Source organism: Fukomys damarensis, unplaced genomic scaffold, assembly GCF_012274545.1.
Source record: "Fukomys damarensis isolate Sample0158 unplaced genomic scaffold, DMR_v1.0_HiC HiC_scaffold_32, whole genome shotgun sequence".
NCBI lineage: Eukaryota > Metazoa > Chordata > Mammalia > Rodentia > Bathyergidae > Fukomys > Fukomys damarensis.
In genome coordinates this window covers 36,537,407-36,555,912 of record NW_022900944.1, presented here as the reverse complement: position 1 = coordinate 36,555,912, position 18,506 = coordinate 36,537,407, and the positions used below count along the sequence as shown (strand labels likewise).

Below are 18,506 nucleotides of genomic sequence, written 5' to 3'. Positions count from 1 at the left end.
CCCCCCCCCCCCCCGGCACATATTCATGGCAACAGCTCCTCCCCCAGCCTCAGGCTCCTGGAAGTTGGGGAGGAACTCAGCTTTCCACCTCCCTGTCCGACTCTAAGAATCCTCCAGGAGAAGGACGTAACTTTGCCTTCGCAGTCAAGAGGAAATGGGAGAACAGCCAGGTCACTGCAAGGGGTGATCAGAGAGAGGAAACCCACCTCTGACACAACCAGCCAGCAGCTGGATGACCGCCTCCGGCCTGTCTGTCCTGGCCTCACTCCCTACTCCGCCAAGCAGGCCCCGCAGGCCATGGAACCATGAGAAATTCCAACTCCCCCAAGAAGCTTTGCAGTGACCATCCTAGGAAACGAGGGAACTCCAGTCTCTCCCTCCCCACATTACAGCATCACTTCTCTTCCCTGCAGACAAAAAGGCGTCATTTATGCCATGTGATTCTCTCGTGGCATCGTCTCCACTAGAGGGGGCCTTCTAGTTTATTTATTTCGAATTTAAATTCTCAGGAGAAGAACCTCCCCTGAGAAGTTCCTCCCACTCATCCCACCCCCAAGGCCAAACCAGCCTTTGTTTGTTTGGTTTTGTTTATTAAATGTATAATTCCATTTGCCCTTGAAGAAAGTATCCACTCCTGTCCTGGTCACAGTGAACCTCCTTGATGGGAGCCTTGATCATTTGCTTTCGAAATCAGGTAGGGAACTTGACTTGAGGCCAGTGGTTTTCTAACTTTGCTGTACATGAAAATCACTTGGATGCTATATTAAAAAAAAAAAATCATGATCCTTAGTTCACACTCCAAGCCAATTACAGCAGAATGTCTGGAGGTGGGAGCCAGACGTCCATAGTTTTTAAAGATTTCTCAGGAGATTTTCTAGGCGCTGAAGCCTGGGGAGCACTCTCTTGGCCAAGTCCGACTGCCCTCCCCCAAGGCCCCCGCCCATCATAGGACAGAGCAGTGTGTGGATTCAGCTCAGCCCTGGCATGTGGGCTACCTGGGCTCAAGGTGCAAGGGCCCAGAGAACCTCTCCCTCCTCCTGTGATCTTCTGGCATGTTAGGCTTTGACCTTGGGAGCTGGCTCTGATAACTGCCCTTCTTCCTCAAGGTCACTCCCATCTTGGACACAGGTGATCGAATTTAAGAAATACGACTCTCTATGGTGCTCTCGGAAAGGACTGTGGGATTTCCATGCAAGATCCCAGTTGATTATAGCAAAACCCATTCTGTGGATGAGAGGGATTAAATCATTTTCCTTTACTGTGTTCCTCTGTGTTGATTTCCTAGGACCACCGTTACAAAGTACCCCAAACTGGATGACTTAACCCTACAGAAATGTATTCTCTCACAGTTCTAGGGGCTCAAACTGTAGAATCAAGGTGTGTGTCTGCAGGATTGGCTCCTGCTAGTGGCTCTGAGGGAGATTTTATTCCATGTATGTCACCTGCTGACAAACTGATGCCAATGACTGTCTCCTGTCAGACTTCGAGCACCAAGTGCTGGTCCAAAACGTAGTGGACAAAGACCACAGCCCCCGGGTCTCCCCACCTCCGCTGTCCTCGGCCTGCTGATGTCATTCGTGTCAGACCTCTACACATTGGTGCCTTGAGCGCATAACCCATTTCCCTAACACTGCCAGCCAAGACACCTGCTTAGGGACCAGCAGAGAGGCGTTCTCCACGAAGCCCCCTCCGCCCACCTCCGCTGATCTCACTATTTAGCTCTGAGGTTAACTTTTTTTTAAAATTTTACAGGAAATGGATATATAGAAGGTAAAGAGCTAGAAAACTTTTTCCAAGAACTGGAGAAGGCAAGAAAAGGCTCCGGCATGGTAAGTAAGCCCAGCCCCCTCTACCATAGTGTGGGTTTTCCTGTCACCCTGACTTTAGCAGTATAGGTCAGCATGGTTTGTCCCATTCTGCATCTAGCCAACAGGCTCGAGGTCTCTGGTCTTGACACTTCAAGTTTTTCTTTTATCTGTAAGGATTAAAATAAAACTTAGAATACTCCCTAAGAGCATGTTAACATAATGTACCGGGGTGTCTGGGATTGAGGAGTGACCATTCTAGGCACATAGATTAATACTCTCCTCCTAAAAACTGCACAGCTGTATTTCTGTGCATTCATGTGCAGTATAAAAAGTATTTTTTCCTGGGGGCGGAGTCCACAGCCTCCCTAAGATGCTTTACAGGGTTTATGACTCAGGAGTAGATGCACAGGGGACTTCGAGTACCTGTATTCTAGACCAGAGTTTCTCAGCTCTACACGATTGATGTTGGGGGCCACATAAACTGGTTGTGAGGGACTATCCTTGCATTGCAGGATGTTTATTTAGTAGCATCTCTGCATCCACCCATTAGATACCAGCCACACTGTCCTTCAAGGTGTGACAATCGAGAATGTCTCTGACCATTACCAAATGCCCCCTGGGTGGGAGATGGGGCAGAATCATCCTCAGTAGAGTCACCAAGGCTGGAATCCCCAGCAAGACCTAGAAGAAAGGGGAGGATTTTTCTGAGCAGTATCTGCTCCCAGATGATCCTGGCGGGCCTCGTGCATGGAGTTGTCACACTCTTCTGGGACAGGCCAGAGTGACTCCAGATCACATCCTGGCCCCTCGGTGGCAGGAATGTTGTTTCCTTTGGTGCCAGCCTGGCCCTGCTGACTTTGCTAAAGATTTCTGGGGGAGAAGTGTGAACTACTGAAAAGCTAAGGCAGCTGGAGCTGGGCTGTTGTGATTCCCAAGACTGGTTCTGGGATGTGTGGCGCCCACTCCCTCACAGCAGGTGCTCCCTCAGGGCCTTGGTGTGCCCTGTGCCCTGCTGTGGGTCTGCAGGCCAATCGTGGCTTATTAGCAGCTCTTTTGGAGGCAGTTTGAGAAATGCATAACTACGAGTCCACTGTGAGCTCCTGGTTCAAGGCTCTTGGCAGCCCACCCCAGTGAGAAAGAGGTCAGAGCCATGGGCTTATGGGGACTGAAGGTGATTCGTGCATTTGTGTATCGACATTACCCTCGCCGACCCTCGTTACTAGGATAACGAAGCCCAGATTTCAGAAATCAGAGCTTCCAAACTGATTCTGGGATCATGGGCTAGCAGAGGAGTGTGTTTTAATGGAGTACTTTAAATGTAAGGTTCTTCCCTTAGTTGTTTACTCCCACAAAATGGCTTCAGGATGATTTTGAAGTCTGTCAACAACAATCCCAACTGCTATCATACAGGACTGGGTCTTAGAGCAGCCGCTATGGGGTAAGAGATACTGGCCTTGGAAGCAGGAGCTGTGAATTTAAATCCTGGCCCCGCTTAACTGGGTGACCTGAAAAGTCACTTTATTTTGCACTCCGCAAAATGGGGAGGCCCTAATCTCACAGGGGCCATGGTAAAACTCACCTAGGTTGACCCTATTTGTGATAAATGCCTGGCATTATACCATGCCCATTTGTGAAGATACATAAATATTGATCTACAAATAAAGATTGGCAAATTGAAGCCGGTTCCAAAGGTGAAAGGAAAGGATTCAGAAAGGACTCTCAGAATTTTCATTGGCCCAGTCCTAGGACCCATAAAACCCCATCAGGTGCCCGAGGTGTGCTTGGCATCAATAAGAGATGAGCAAATACTCCCTAATGCAACCAATGAGTCAGTAGCATCCCAAACCAAGGGATGCTGAGAACTTCAGGAGAGTCTTATATTTAAGAGAGGAAACAAGGGGTTAATGGAACTTTTAAATTCTTTGTTTTCCTGTAGTCAGAGTAATTTCATGAACTCTTAAAGTAGCCCTCAGCTATGTGATAACCTTATCCTCACACTCCTTCTGGCACAGAGTACGAATGCCTGCTGTGGTAGCACATGTCTGTCATCCCAGTACTTGGGAGGCTGAGACAGGAGGATGTCAAGTTCAAGACTAGCCTGGGCTACAAGTATATAGTTTGTATACCTGTGAGACCCTGTTTTTGTGGCAAGGACACAAAAACAAAAAAAAATCAGAGTAAGGAATGTTGTAGAACTGCTAATTAATTTTAAAATCATAAAGCAATTCACATGGCTGTGGAGGAGTGCCCAGAACCTGTTTTCGGGGAACAGGAGTAAGCTGGGTTCAGTTACAAGCTGTCTCAGTGAAATGCCGGAAGTCTCAGTTCTGACATCTATGTGGTGGGAATAAATGCAAACCTTTTGGATGGAGCCGTGGTTGAATCCATTTCGAAGGCAGAGAAGAATGTTTAATTACACAGCACCCAGCATGCCCGTGTTTCCTGTCCTCCTTTGAAAGGCATGAAACAAAGCCAAGAAGAAGAGAGGACTTGATCAGGAGGGGTCCTGACGAGAAGGTGACACAGTCCTGGTCCCCCAGAGCATGGGCTCCACCTGGGTCTGTGCAACCCATCAAGGACACAGAGTCACTTCGGACACTGTTGCACTGAGGCGCGTAACGCCCATGGGATATGGCCGGAAAATCAGCCCCTTTTCTCTTCCTACAGCTGTCAAAGAGTGACAACCTTGGGGAGAAGATGAAGGAGTTCATGCAGAAGTATGACAAGAACTCGGATGGGAAGATTGAGATGGCGGAGGTGAGTGCTTGGGGCTGGCGAGGGGCTGTCTGTCCCCCCTGCCTCTCCTGGGCACACGAGTCTTCCTAGGGACCTCAGGGAGGGATGGCCTGAAAGACTCCCCACCCCGCTCCTTGGGCTGACTAAAGAGAACGAATAGAGCTTTTCTGTTTTCTGTGCGCCACCCAAGGACAGAGGAAGCCAGAAGGGTGGAGACTGCCCTCAAGGTCTGACAGGTATTACAAGCATGTGATGAATCCAGTTTAAGGCAGGAGGGAGAGGGAATCACAAGAATTCATTCCCCACCTGAAAGACTCCAAAGACAAAATTATAAATCCAGCATGGTGGCATATACTTGCCATCTCAGCACTAAGGGAGCAGAGGCAGGAAGATCTTGAGTTCAAGGCCAGCCTAGGTCATACAGCAAGAGTCTGTCTCATGGGACATTTACAAATATAAATATATGCTTTATATATTACATACAATTTGTACAGAGTTCTATATATACCTATATATGAATACACACATGTAGTCATGCTTACACATAGGCACATGTGTCAAATACTCCAGCAGTTGAGCGGGTAGCTAGCTGTGTTTGCTGCATGAGGATACTTGCATTTCTTCAGAATCAAATTGCTGAGGTATGAAATTGCATATAATAAACTTTACCCATTTACAGTGCAAAATTCTGTAAACGTAGCATTTAGGCCATGAAATCATTGTCCCAGTCAAGATACAGCCGTACTGTCATCCCCCAAACGTTCTGCCTTCCTGAGGCAGGCCATCTCACCCCAGCATCCACCAATCTACCTAGAGCAGTTTGCATATTCTACAGTTTTAGATACACGGAATCATCTACTGAGTGTTCTTCGGAATCTGGGTGCTTGCATCTTAAAGGAGCATCACTTCCTGTCCATCCAGCTGCCCTTACGTATGGGTTGGGGTAACCCGGAAACACTTCGTTGAACAGCTTTTATTCCACATTAAAGAACCAACCTATGTTCTCCAGGAAGACAGCAAAATGTGACCTCCACACTGCCTCTCCACTGGCCCTTTTCATCCTTTCTACAGGAAAGTCCACTCTCTGCCCTGTGTCCTTCCTTAACGTTGTGTTCTTCTCTGTGTCCCCCCAGCTGGCGCAGATCCTGCCAACTGAAGAGAACTTCCTTCTCTGCTTCAGGCAGCATGTGGGCTCCAGCGCAGAGTTCATGGAGGTAAGGCCAGGGCACTGCCTTCTCTCTTGGTGCTGGCACCTACCTTCCTTCCCGTGCAGAGCCAGGCCCACCTCAATGCCTGTGGATGGCTCCAGGGAGGTACTAAAGCCACTGAAAGCTCTGCCGCTCAAAATATGACCCGTGGCCCTGCAGTATGGTATCACATGGTGCTTGTCAAACTCATTGCTCTAGTGAGTCGGAACCCACAGCTTAACAACACTTTATCTCAGGTAGTGTATGTGAATTAAAGTGTAGGGATCAAGATGAAAAGTAAATTTGAGCCAGGGCAAATGGGAGATGCCATGTATATACACAGGGGGCTTTGGGGACTGTGCTGGACATTTGCATATGACGTGGGAAACCCTTCAGAGAAGAACCTTGCTCCAAGCCACTTGGCTCCAGCATGTCCCACCACTTGGTAACACAATATATATATATTTGGGTTGGTGTATCAGGGATCGAACTTGGGTCCTTGTGCTTTCGAGGCAGGCAGCTGAACCACTGAGCTAAATCCCTAGCCCTATATTTTTTTAGTACATGTTTTCAGTACACAATGTTCACATGCACTGTAGGAAGTAGGTACATGTATTTAATATAGTTCAATTCTTTTTATTCCTTCCCCTCACTTTCCTCCATCTTTAGATCCCATTCCCATTTGCCAACGATCTGTCTCCCTATTTTCTATTGTCTTTTACTTTGCTCTTTAATTTATTTATATTTTGAGTTTCTCATATGAGAGAAACCATGCAATAATTTAAGCTTGTGTTTCTGACTTACTTCACTTAACATTACGGTCTCCAAGTGCAAATGACTACAAATGACTCGATTTTTATCTTTGTTTATGGCCAAGTGGTACTCCATTATGTGTATACTTGTCATTTTCTTTATCTGTTTATCTGTTGATAGACTTATAGGCTTCCTCCAAGATTTAATTATTATGAGTTATGCTGCTATAAACATGGGCATGCATCACTATAGTACGATGCCTTTAGCTGATTGGGGACGGTAGCTGGAAGGCAAATGGGTGAGTCAAATGGAATTTCCATTTTTGTGTTTTTGAGTGATCTTCTCATTGGTTCTCATTTTTACAGTGGTTTATAATTTACCAGTTTACATTTCCACCAGTAGAATAGAAGGGTTCCTTTTTTCCCTGAAGCCTCACCAGCATTTGTGTTTGTTTGTTTGTTGGTGTCAGCCAATCTTCCTGGAGTAAGATGGACTCTCAATATTGTTTTAATTTGCATTTCTCTGATAGGCAGAGATGGTGAACTTTTTTTCATATATTTATTGGCCATTTGCGCTTCTGAGAAGCATCTATCCATTTCAGTTGCCCAGTTTTTGGTGGGGTCTTTTATTTGGGGGAGGGAGTCTAATTTTTAATTCTTTGTAATTCCAATGTATTGGTTCCCTGTCAGGGGAGTAATATTCTTGTCCCTTGAACTCAGAGTTCCAGGGGGCAGGCTTGGGAAGGATGGAAGGACTTGTGGGCCATTCTAAAGCTGTAGGAGCCCAGTGACAACTTTAGTTCCTATTGTTCTCTGGGTTAGAACTTTGACTGTGGTCTGGGCTTCATGGCCCTGCTCCAAAATGGCCATTGCCGCATTTGCAATAGAAACACTTTAATATCCTCACATCTAACTTTTGTTGGGGGGATAGTACTGAGGGTTGAATCCAGGCCTCCACACTGAGCTATATCCCCATTCCTCTTTTTATTTTGAAGAAGGGTCTTGCTGTGTTGCCCAGGATGGGCTCAAACCTGCAATCCTCCTGCCCCAGCTTCCCAGGGTGATGGGATCACAGGTATATGCCACCATATCCAGCTATGTACAACTTTTGACATCTAAACTCAAATGTCCTTTGAGTACTATTCACCTGGTGGATTGAACCCCACAAAATTGCTGATAGAACTATTTTTATATGCAAAAAAAAATGGAAATTCCATGTAACTCAACCAATTAGATTACTAATCCTCATGTCCAGCAAAGTACCAATTATTTCTTGCTATTTTTCTGGGACTCTCACCTGGGCCAGTTTGTGCCTCCCTCAGAGTGAAATTTGACCCATACACATCATACCAACCACCTGCTATGAAGCATAGTGATTGGCTTTCAGTATGACTTTCAGAGTTGCCATCCACTAAGTTAAACCCACATCCAGTCCTAGCAATCCCCTCTCCATGATCCACTGCCTAGAACTACTGCCCAGCCAGTCCAGATTCCCAGAAGGCAGTGGGACAGAAAGCAAGGATAGAGTCAGTTAAGAAGAACCAGTTCGGGGGGAGGGGGTAGCCATTTTTATAAGCGTAGTTTGTCTAAGCATTCAAATATGGGTTTAATTTTATAGTGATTTAAAGAATTTCCTCCAGCTTTTCCAAGATAGCAAGACTCTGTAAGCTGGTAATTGACATTTTGGATTCTGTTCTTAGTTGTTCTCTTGCTTGTCTGGCCAATATATTCTTATAATTTGTCAGGATGCCACTTTTGCTAGTGTCCATTTTCTGTCCATAGAAAAGAGGGTACTGCATGAGACTCCCCCCTCCTTTCCCAATAGGAAGGTGGCCAAAGATTGGTCTCTACTCTCTACTCCATCTCTGGTCTGGGACAGGGATGAGGGTAGCTTCAAAGTTCCTCTCTCTCTCTCTCTGCTTCTCTCTGCATTTGACATGATTCCTTATTGTTGTGTGTCTGCTATATTTCCAAGCCCCAGCATGACTTCAGAGCAAGCACCCCACCACCACTCAGTTTCTCTGGGACCCCACATCCTGGCAGTACCAGCCCTTCCTGGGGTTATCCATCATTCTGTCTTTATCAACTGGAAACATGAAATGGCCCCTCAGGAGCCCTGAAAGCCTTATACTCTCAGAGAACTCCCACCCCACTGCTCGGCACAACATTTTAACTTCTAATTTTAGGACACCTCGGGATTTCTTTGAGATTTCACAAAGCCCAGGTCTCTTGAACTCTTTTTTTTTTTTTAATCCTTGAATGAGAAGAGAATAAGGATGCCCTGATCAATAGGTACAACATGCTGGAGGGAAAGAGAAGTTGAGCCCCAGAGTCCAGAGCCAGTGTCAGGTGGGAGTGGATCCAGGGAAGGAGGAAAGGAGGTCAGACCTGCGAGTCCGATTCCTCAAAAAAACAGCCTCTGGACTCTGCTCTGTGCGGGACGGGGGTCTTTTCTGGTTATTCCCCTTTCGGGCAATTTGGATTGCCTGCCTCGTTTCTCAGTCAAGACTCCACTCTGAGAACATAAATTCTAATGCATGAAATAGCAGCAGGTGGTTGGTAAAGTCATATTTGGAAGGCTGCATATATCTCTTAGTATCTTTACAAAGGTGGTTTTTCTGGACACAAGAAAACATATTTCTTTTGCAACCCAGAGTATTTTATTTTTCTCCAGAAGAAAAGACAGTCATCTAATCAGATAGCATCTACCCAAGCTGTTTCGGGTATGTTTGTTCTTTTGCTAGGATTTGCTTGTGTTTCATAACTTGCTGATGAAAAGAAAGACCTTCCATTAGCTATAAGCTTTTGACACGCCTGTGGTATGTGTGGAGAGGTGGGGAAAGCTAGAGATGAAATTTGAGGAAAGGATTGGTGCTGCTGACTCTCAAAAACCCAAGTGTAGCTGGTGTTCAGGTGGACAGTTTGGAGCTGGTGACAAAGCAAAGTCAAGGAAACAAACTCTGAAAGAAAATCTAACAAATGTGAGGCACCAAAATTGTCCCAATATTAAGGGAAACAGTTGTCTGGGCCTCTTTGCTACAGACCCACTTCCTGCCCCTTCCCATACCCAAACCTCCACCATGCCATTCCCTTGTCTCCACCAGACAAAAGGACTGGGGTTTTAGAGAACTTATATACAGGACTGTATCTCCTTAGGACATTGTATTAGTTATCTATTGCTGTGTAACAAATTAGCCCTCAAATTTTGCAGCCTATGGCTGGGGATGTAGCTCAGTGGTTCCACCGCCTGCCTCACAAGCGCAAGGACCCGAGTTCAATCCCCGGTACCAAAAATAAATAAATTTAGCAGCCTAAAGCAACAAGCACTTATTATCTCATAGTTGGGTAGGGAAATTGGAGACAGCTTAGATGGGGCTCTGGCCCAGAGGAGTCTGTCATGAACTCATGGTCAGGATGTCAGTAGGGCTTCAGTTCTCTCTGAAGGTCTGACTTGAGACTGCGAGATATGACAATTCCACAGTGCTCACTCACATGGCTGTTGGAGGCCTCAGTTCCTTTCCGATTGTTGGCTGGGGAAAGCTCAGTTACTTCCTACATAGGACTCTCTTGGTAGTGCTATGTGAGGATCCTTATGATGCAGCAGCTGGCTTCCTCCAGAGTGAGAGATCCAGAAGAGACCAAAAAGGAGGACACCATCCATACCTTTTATTTCCTGGTCTCAGAAGTCACACACTGTCATATCTGCCATATTCTGTTGATCAGAAGTGAGTTACGGAGTCCAGTCCACATTCCAGGAAGGGAAAGGAAGAACTGGTGATCATCTCAAAATCATGAGAACTATGCGTTCTTGTTTCTCTTGTGTAATGTTGGCTACTGTTCTGACAGCCATAGCAGAGAGGAAGGAGGTGCCCTGACCTATGGCACCTACTGAAACTCCTTCTCCTGATCAAAAACATGAAGATGGCATTTTCTGTGGTCATGAAGCTGTGACCTAGCCCCTCATGGGGCTCTAATACATGTGTCAAACAACTAGGATGCAGATCAGGTCAAAAACCAGCGTGGAAGGTATCTGATTGGCCAGGAGTAGTTCACATGCCTACCGGTGGGAAGGAGTCAACCTCTCTTGAACGATGTGGATTGAGGGTGGGTGATGGTTGGTTTCCTATTTAGAAAGGAGGGGATGCTTTTTATCAGAAGGTAGGGAGGTGGCTTTAGTAACTAAAAAACAAAGCTGATTACAATACCAACTTTTCACCATCAGATATGGCTTTCAAATCCATCGTGATAGAGGAGGGAGTATAGTAAAAGTAACCAAAGTTTGTTTCTGCCCCTTCCAGGAGGTTCTTTCCCTTGCCTCTAGCCCCGACCTAATATGAGAAGCTTTGAGAGTAGTAATAGGATACCCCACAATGCCATAGCTAAAATAAGATCCACCAGATCTTATTCTAGCTCTTGTTCTACCCCTTGGTAGAAGCTGCCTGGTTACAAGATGATGCAAGAAAGGACACGTGCCTGGATAGAGTCAGAGTAGAGAGGCCTTGTCCAAGCAGTTTTCCTCCTTGTCTGTATGACCTTGGCCAAGATACCTCCCCATTTTCTCCTCTGTGACATTGAAGGGGCTGGGCTAGAATACCTCCATGTCCCCAACCTGCCCTACTATTCTTGATACCAAGACCCTGACTGGTCCAGCAGAGAGAAACGGGAGAGAGACTGTAGATTTTGATAAATCTTTGTGAATCAACTGACATTGCCATTTCAGGCTTGGCGGAAGTATGACACAGACAGGAGTGGCTACATTGAAGCCAATGAGCTCAAGGTAGGATGGGGCTTGGGGAGGGTATAGAAGACATGGAGAATGAGACTGAGGCCAGAATGCCAGTGGATGCAAGGAACTAATGGAGGGAGGGGGTGTTGGATGAGGAGTATGGATTTGTTGTCTGCTTAAGAGGACTGAAGCCTGGCATTGACTTGCTGGACTTGTTACTATGACACTTGTGGGGTCACAGAGTTGGAAGCACACCCAGGACAGGCATCCTCAAGGCCATTCCAGGAGACTTTTAGCTTGAATGTCCACTTCCAAATTCTCTGAGTCCTACATGCTGGGCTCTGAAAAGGTAGGCCCAGCCTCTCCTACTTATTTTGTGGGAGCAGATTGCTTCTAGGAGCCACCCCAGACCTCCACGTCCGGTCCACAAGTGTTAAGGTTGAGGGACATAAGCTATAGAGCTGGTAGACCTCAGCAAACAACGTTGGATGAATGAATGGCCGCGTGAATGAGGATCATGCGAGTTGAGCTCTGACGAGGTCTTTTGTGTTCAGGGATTCCTATCCGACCTGCTGAAGAAGGCCAACCGGCCCTATGATGAGCCCAAGCTCCAGGAATACACCCAAACCATAGTGAGTGGACAGAAGTAACCCTCCCCACAGGGAGCAGGGTTTGGCCTCCAAGCCACTGGGGTAGGGAGTTTGGTGTGCAGGGTCTTTTTTTGAATGCTTCTCTAGGCCCCCATGAAGTGGCTCATAGAGTTACCGGCATCAGGGATGTGAGTTCACGGCCCCACCATTTGAGGTCCCCTCTGAGCTGACTCTTGGGCCAGTGTGCGACTGGGGGAGGGATCTGTTTCCATGGCAACCTCTGCAGCTCTGGGAGTGGGTAAACCTGAGGAGGGTGGGCCTTTGGTGCTGTGCCTCCGCCTTCTGTGCCTCAGCTGCCCTCCTCTGTGAGAAAGGGAAAGAGGAGCAGGAATCAAGTCCTTGCTGTCTCTCCCAGCGCATTTTGGTCCCCAGCTTCCAGATGAACTGAGAGGAGGCATGGGCACCCTCCACCTGCCTCCTTCCTCTCCTTTCCAGTGGGAAGAGGTGGCAGGACAAGGGCACATGTGAGACAAGGTCACAGCCGTTAACCCCAGAACCTCTTTCTGTCCCCAACAGCTACGGATGTTTGACTTGAATGGGGATGGCAAATTGGGCCTCTCCGAGATGTCTCGGTAAGTCCCTGCTCTCACTCCTCGTGCCGCTTTGAACACTTGGACTCCTGTGCCGCCATCTCCAGTGCTGAGATCAGTTGGTAGGAAAAGTGGCAGGGCCAGAAGTTGGGAAGCCCCAGACTAAGCTGGGTGGAACTGGGAATGTCAGCACCTCACTTTGTCCACTGGGATCAAACTTGGGACCTTGTGCTTGCAAGGCAGGCAGCAGAACTACTGAGCTTAATCCCTGGCCTTTTCTCCCTCCTTTTTGAACTTTCTATCCATTCCTTGCCTAGGCCTTGTCTTCTAACCTCTGTTCTAACATTTTCTTTCCAGACTCTTGCCTGTACAGGAAAACTTCCTGCTTAAATTTCAGGTAAAAGGGTCATTTTACTTCACTTTGCTTCCTTTTTCCCCTTCATCTCTCTAAGCTTCAGCCTTCCACCTTCCTATGCCCCAAAATGGAGCACGCGCGTATACACACACACACACACACACACACGCACACGCACACGCACATGCACACACGCACGCACACACACACCCCACCGTGGGGCTTTCGCTTTTTCATATAATTCCTTGGTTCTTACAGGGCATGAAGTTGACCTCAGAAGAGTTCAATGCCATCTTCACATTTTACGACAAGGTGAGAGGTGTGGGGGCACCGGGGAGCCCTGGCCACAGTGGCTCAACTCCATCTGTGCTAAGAAACCAGCTTCCCAGAGGGGCCCTCAGACCATGTGCCTTCTTCTTGCAGCATCTTCTGCTATGTGAGAAGAAGAAATGTCACTCTCGATCTGTGGCCTACAGAGCCCAAGAATGAGGTTTCTTGAAAGCCCCGTGGGGAAAAGTTAGCAGTAGAGGGTTATGCTGAAAGCTGGGGTGTGGTCTTGATGGTACTGTCATGATGGTACACGGGGCCACTCATTTCCCAGGACTGTGGGAGTGAGAGGACCTCTTTGCCCTCCTCTACCCCTCCCTTAGCTGTCCCTGCCCATGTGAGTCCAATGGTCTTCTCTATAACCAGTGTTGGAGGTAGGCTCTTCTTTTCCAGTACTAAGGATTGAACCCAGGGCCTTTGCACTAAGCTACATCCCCACTCTTTTTTCTCTTAAATTTTGAGACAGGGTCTCACTAAGTTTTTAAGTTTCCCAGGCTGGGCTTGAACCTATGACCCTCCTGCTTCATCCTCTAATCATGTAGAGGTGGTTTTTCAGTAGCCCCCAGACTCAAAAAATGGACTATGCTCCTGGAACCTCATTTCTATGAGGCTAACAAGAGTGCACTGAACTGCCCTGTGCGGGCACTGATGGTAAAGACAGAAGTAATGGGTTATTCTGTGGTTACACAAGCTGCACACCTCCATTTGTACAGTGCAGTGGGAAGGTTAGGCCCTAGGAGCTCCTTGGAATCGGTAGGAGGAAATGCGAGACAAAGTCAGGGCAGCGTGGGCTGAGGTCTCAGAGCTGTAAGATCACTCTCTGCTGCACCCCTAGGATGGAAGTGGCTACATTGATGAGAATGAACTGGATGCTCTTTTGAAGGATCTCTATGAGAAGAACAAGAAGGTGAGCAAGTGAGCCCAGGGGCTTGGACAGGGTTCCTGGAGCATGGGGTAGAAAAATGCCATGGGAGGATCCCATTACCCTCTGATCTGCCACCACCACGCAATGGCAGATGTTGTTTTCTTCTGGTTGATGGATTCATTTTTTTTTAACTTACCTGTGGTAAGATACATACAACATGGTTTACCACCGTAACCATTTTAAGTGTACAGTCAGTGGTATTAAATGTATTTGTAGTGCTCGCTTCGGCAGCACATATACTAAATGTATTTGTAATGCTATGTAAACATTACCACCATCCATCTCCAGAACCTTTTCATCTTGCAAAACTAAAGCTCAATAACCCACTACACGATAACTCTCCATACCCCTGTGCCCATAGGGCAACCATGCTACCTTCTGCCTGAATACATTTAACTATGGAGCTAGTATAGGAGCCTCCTTGAAAGGGAATTAAACAGTCTCTTCCTGACTGGCTCATTTCACTCCACATAATACACCCAAGGCTCATCGGTGGCACCGTCAGAATTTCCTCCCTTTTCAAAGCTGAGTTATGCTGCCTTCAATGTATAAACTGGATTTTATCTGAAGATGCTTGGGTTGCTTCCACCTGCTATGAATGAGTGTGATGAGGCAGTGGCAGTTTCAACACAGCCCAAGCTCATGGACGTGTCAGCCAATTTGCTGAGGAAAAAGACTTTCACTGTCCTTGCCTTGAAAGCACCAGGTCCTGACTTCGGTGCTGGGTATGAGAAAAATTAAAATTAAAGACTTTCAACACAAAAGGAGATTTTGGAGGGCAGGGGTAGGGGGAGAGGGAGGTTACTCTGAATTTAGTTACGTGCAGATGCTGGAGCTGGGAAGGAGACAAAAGGCACCAACGAAATGTTTGTTCCTCTCAAAGAAAAGGGTGAGTGGTGACTCCTGTGCTTTTGCCTGGTGTTGGCTCTCAGGCATCTTTTGGGGACCCCCAGGGAGGTCACTTTGGTCTGCTGGTGAGAAGAGATCCAGTGACACAGCACCAGAAGACCAGGCCTTTGCAGCTGTCTTCTGTCATGGCCCCAAAAATGTCTTTCATGGACCAAATGATTTTGATGCTTTCTTTAATTAGATGATGAAATCTCTGTAATTCCTTGAGTTGGTCTGTTTTGGCTGCCAAACAAGAGCTAAATTTAATGCTCAATTTTAGGAAAAAAAAATCAATGCAGCCTCTAAGTCTCTTTTTCCAAGTGCTTTCTGATCTCTTTATCTTCATCTTGAATATCATTCCTTTCATTTCGTCTTACATTTTTTTTATGTGACCTACAAGTACTTTTTCAAAGAGGTAGGAAATAAATGATAAGGAATCAAATACTTCCTAGGAAGAAGAGAATCCTCACCAGGTATTTGAACTCAGCCAACTTTTTCTTGACACCTACAGTAGGTGAAAATTATTTATGCACCCAAGGAATGTTGGGGACCTTAATGGAAAATATCTTTAACTACAGTTGGATTAATGAGGTGTGAGTAGTCTTCAGGAGGCCCTGCCTAACACATGAGGTTAATGAACCCTGAAGGTATGTATTAAATCTCAGAGTGATCCGAATTTCCTGGTCATTAGCTCATAGGCTCTTTCTTGAACAAGGAGAGCAGTGTGCAGAGCTGCCTAGGTTCACTCCAGATGTGGAAACAAAGCGAAGATTCAGGTGTTGGGGTTTAGAAGTAAGTCTGAAGGGTAGAGAACAGACCATTAATAAAGCTGTTTACCTGAGAGCCTTCCACCTGGACCAGGCCCCAGATTTGGCACCTAGGGCTTGAGAAGATGCATCAGAGGGCAGGAGCTGCATGACTAATAACAGCAGCTTAGCTGGGAAGGGAATGGCCATTTTGGAGGAGCCCACACAGATGAGGAAGTTCCATTTTGATGGTGCTTAGGATAAGGCTCCTGGGCAGGTTAATATTGGAAGTTCCTGAAGGGCCTGGCTGATGGAACTGAAATTCAATATTTCTCAGCAGTCCTCAGATCATGGCACCTCAGAAAAGCCTTGCCCAGTCTCAAGTTAAACTTGAAGGCGTTGAAAGTAAACAGTCCCATCCTCAAGACACTGGAGCACTTGCAGCCACACTTCACCATGTGTTTTCTCAAGCTCAGGGCTGCTGTGTGGGAGTCTCTTCCCTGGTTCTTCCTTGAGTAACAGAAAGCTCTGGTGCACCCCTGTGTTAGGAATTAGGCAACATTTCTGGAGAATTCACAGCTCCAGGGAAGACACCCCCAAGCTAGAAATGCTTGCAAAAGTGCCTTGGGTTGGGAGGTGTTACTGGCCAGGTCAGTAACACAGGGATATCCCTAAATATCAAGAAAAAGACCCCGCTTTGGGCACTGAAAAGAGGAAACCAAGAACAGATGAGCCAGGCTTTGCACAGTGGCAGTGTTGTAGCCAATGAAGTTTATCCAAGGTGCGAGTATTGCTAATTGAAAAGAACAGGTGAGCCAGGTAACGAATAAGACTCCAGGGTTAGGGGACTAAGGATATTTATGAGTTAGCCAGCCTGTAGTGAATATCTTAGTATTTATACCTCAGTTCTCTCACTAGCAGGATGGAGATTTTCTAAAAAGTATCTGCCAGTGTTTTCAGTACAAAAGAATAAGAAGGAGAAAAAATAGGAGAAGGAAGAGGAGAAAGGAGAGATGAAGGAAGAGGCAGAGGAAGGGAAGAAGAAAGACAGGAAGGAAAGAGATAGTCATTTAAGTGATTTTCCATTCAAGTGATTATGGAATGACCCTGCTATATTTCAGACTATTGTTATTTTTATCCAAAGCAATTATATAGGGCATATGGTATTTTGTTTCATTTTGCCCTCCATGTTACACAAGACTCTGGGCATATATTCATGGATCACCTATCGTAGTAGTTTTTGAAGACAAGAAGCCAATGAATAAAAAGTAGGCTGGTGAACTTCACTGTGGATGCAAAAGGAATTGTTTGTTTAAATTGGACCTGCTTAAGAAAGTGTGGCCCCGGAGGCCTGGAGAAAAGACCATGGAGCTTTCGTGACGTTGTCTCCATTAGTAGCTCTGCACCAATGGACCTGATGCAGAGCAGCAACTGGCATCTCAGTGGCTGGTCTTTTCTTGTGTGCTCAGTGTGGGTGCTGTGCTAAGCGTGGTCCCATTAGTTCCCTCACCTCATCACTGCAACTCCGCAGCGAGGCAAGTACTGTGCTCTTAGTGGATCCATTCTACACGTGAGGCAGCTGAGCCTCAGAAAGCCCAGCTCCCCCAAAGCAATGCAGCCAATATGTGAAATAAAGAGGATCTTAACCCAGCTCTGTCGGACTCCGAAGCCCATGCTTTGTGCCCCTCTGAGTCACTTGCCCTCGGATGAGATGAGAGAAAGTCTCAGGACGGCTCCTGTAGGTGGGGGCTTCCACTGAGCCTGCTCTCTCCCTCTCTCTCTCTCCCTCTGTCACCTAGGAGATGAACATCCAGCAGCTCACCAACTACAGAAAGAGCGTCATGTCCTTGGCTGAGGCAGGCAAGCTCTACCGAAAGGACCTGGAGATTGTGCTGTGCAGTGAGCCCCCCATGTAAAGGGGGCGCAAGGCCTCCTCCACTTCCCCCGAACCCTGCCCCTGCAGCCCTGACACTTCTCCCCAGACCTAGAGACCATGGATGTCCCTCCTGCCACCCCTCTAACCTGCTCACCAGCCTGCAGAGCAGGAAAGAAAAGATAAGAGGGTGGGTGGCTGAGGAGCCTCCTTCCAGCCCGCCCCTAACCAGCCCTGACCAGGCACACAGCTCTGCCCCCCATGGGTCACCAACTGCATGGGAAACGGGTGGGGGCGTGGGCGGAGCTCCCTTGTTCTCTTTGCTGTGATGCATGAGCTCATCTGCTGTACCATTTAGGCTTTGATGTCCAACAACAGTGTAGACTCTTCCCTCTCGCTGCCCCCTGGCTTGGCCCCATGCCACCACCCACCCCATCTTCAGCTCCCACCCACCACCTCGCTAATGGTGTAGCTGTCTTCTCGGAGTTCTGTTGTGCAGGGCACCCACCCTCTCCTTGCCTTCTGTACTCAGTGTGCTCCTTTTCTCTTCCGGGTTCCTGTCTTCTTGTTTACCAAAGAAGGGTTTACAGACAATAAAGTGGAAACATTCTGCTGTGGATGCCTCCCCGTTCTCGTTCAGTGGTCGCCTTCCCTCTGCACTTAACTCTCCGCGTGGGAGGGAAGGCCTCGGGCAGGTGCGGAGTGGTCTCAGGGACCACCTAACTGGGATGTAGGACCTTCACCATTCCTTACCTGTCCCTTTACCAACCAGGGTCACTTCTTTGTTCCATTTTGTTCCTACATCACAGATTATAAAAGCAGGCCCCAGTTCAGCGAAGGCCTACTATGTCAGTACTGTGCGTAACAGCCCACCTGTGGCTCTGTCTTACTCCTTGAAGAGAGGTGCTTTGATTGTCTCCACAATACAGCTGAGGAAACTGAAAATTTTGTACGGGTTCTTTTGAGTGATGAGCCCCACACCATATGGCTAGCTGGGGATAGA

At 47.2% G+C, this 18,506-nt stretch overlaps 1 protein-coding gene across 1 annotated transcript in view; it reads left to right on the top strand.

Annotated features, from left to right (window-relative positions):
* Window positions 1-18,120, top strand: part of Calb2 (calbindin 2) — a 28,644-nt gene extending 10,524 nt beyond the window's left edge. The window contains exons 2-11 of the mRNA XM_010644453.2: window positions 1,753-1,829; window positions 4,476-4,565; window positions 5,678-5,758; window positions 11,204-11,260; window positions 11,764-11,841; window positions 12,376-12,431; window positions 12,747-12,786; window positions 13,003-13,056; window positions 13,907-13,978; window positions 17,430-18,120. Of these exons, the coding sequence (XP_010642755.1) occupies window positions 1,753-1,829; window positions 4,476-4,565; window positions 5,678-5,758; window positions 11,204-11,260; window positions 11,764-11,841; window positions 12,376-12,431; window positions 12,747-12,786; window positions 13,003-13,056; window positions 13,907-13,978; window positions 17,430-17,546 (722 nt within the window). The 3' untranslated portion in view covers window positions 17,547-18,120. The remainder of the gene's footprint in view (window positions 1-1,752; window positions 1,830-4,475; window positions 4,566-5,677; window positions 5,759-11,203; window positions 11,261-11,763; window positions 11,842-12,375; window positions 12,432-12,746; window positions 12,787-13,002; window positions 13,057-13,906; window positions 13,979-17,429) is intronic.
* Window positions 18,121-18,506: the final 386 nt, after the last annotated feature.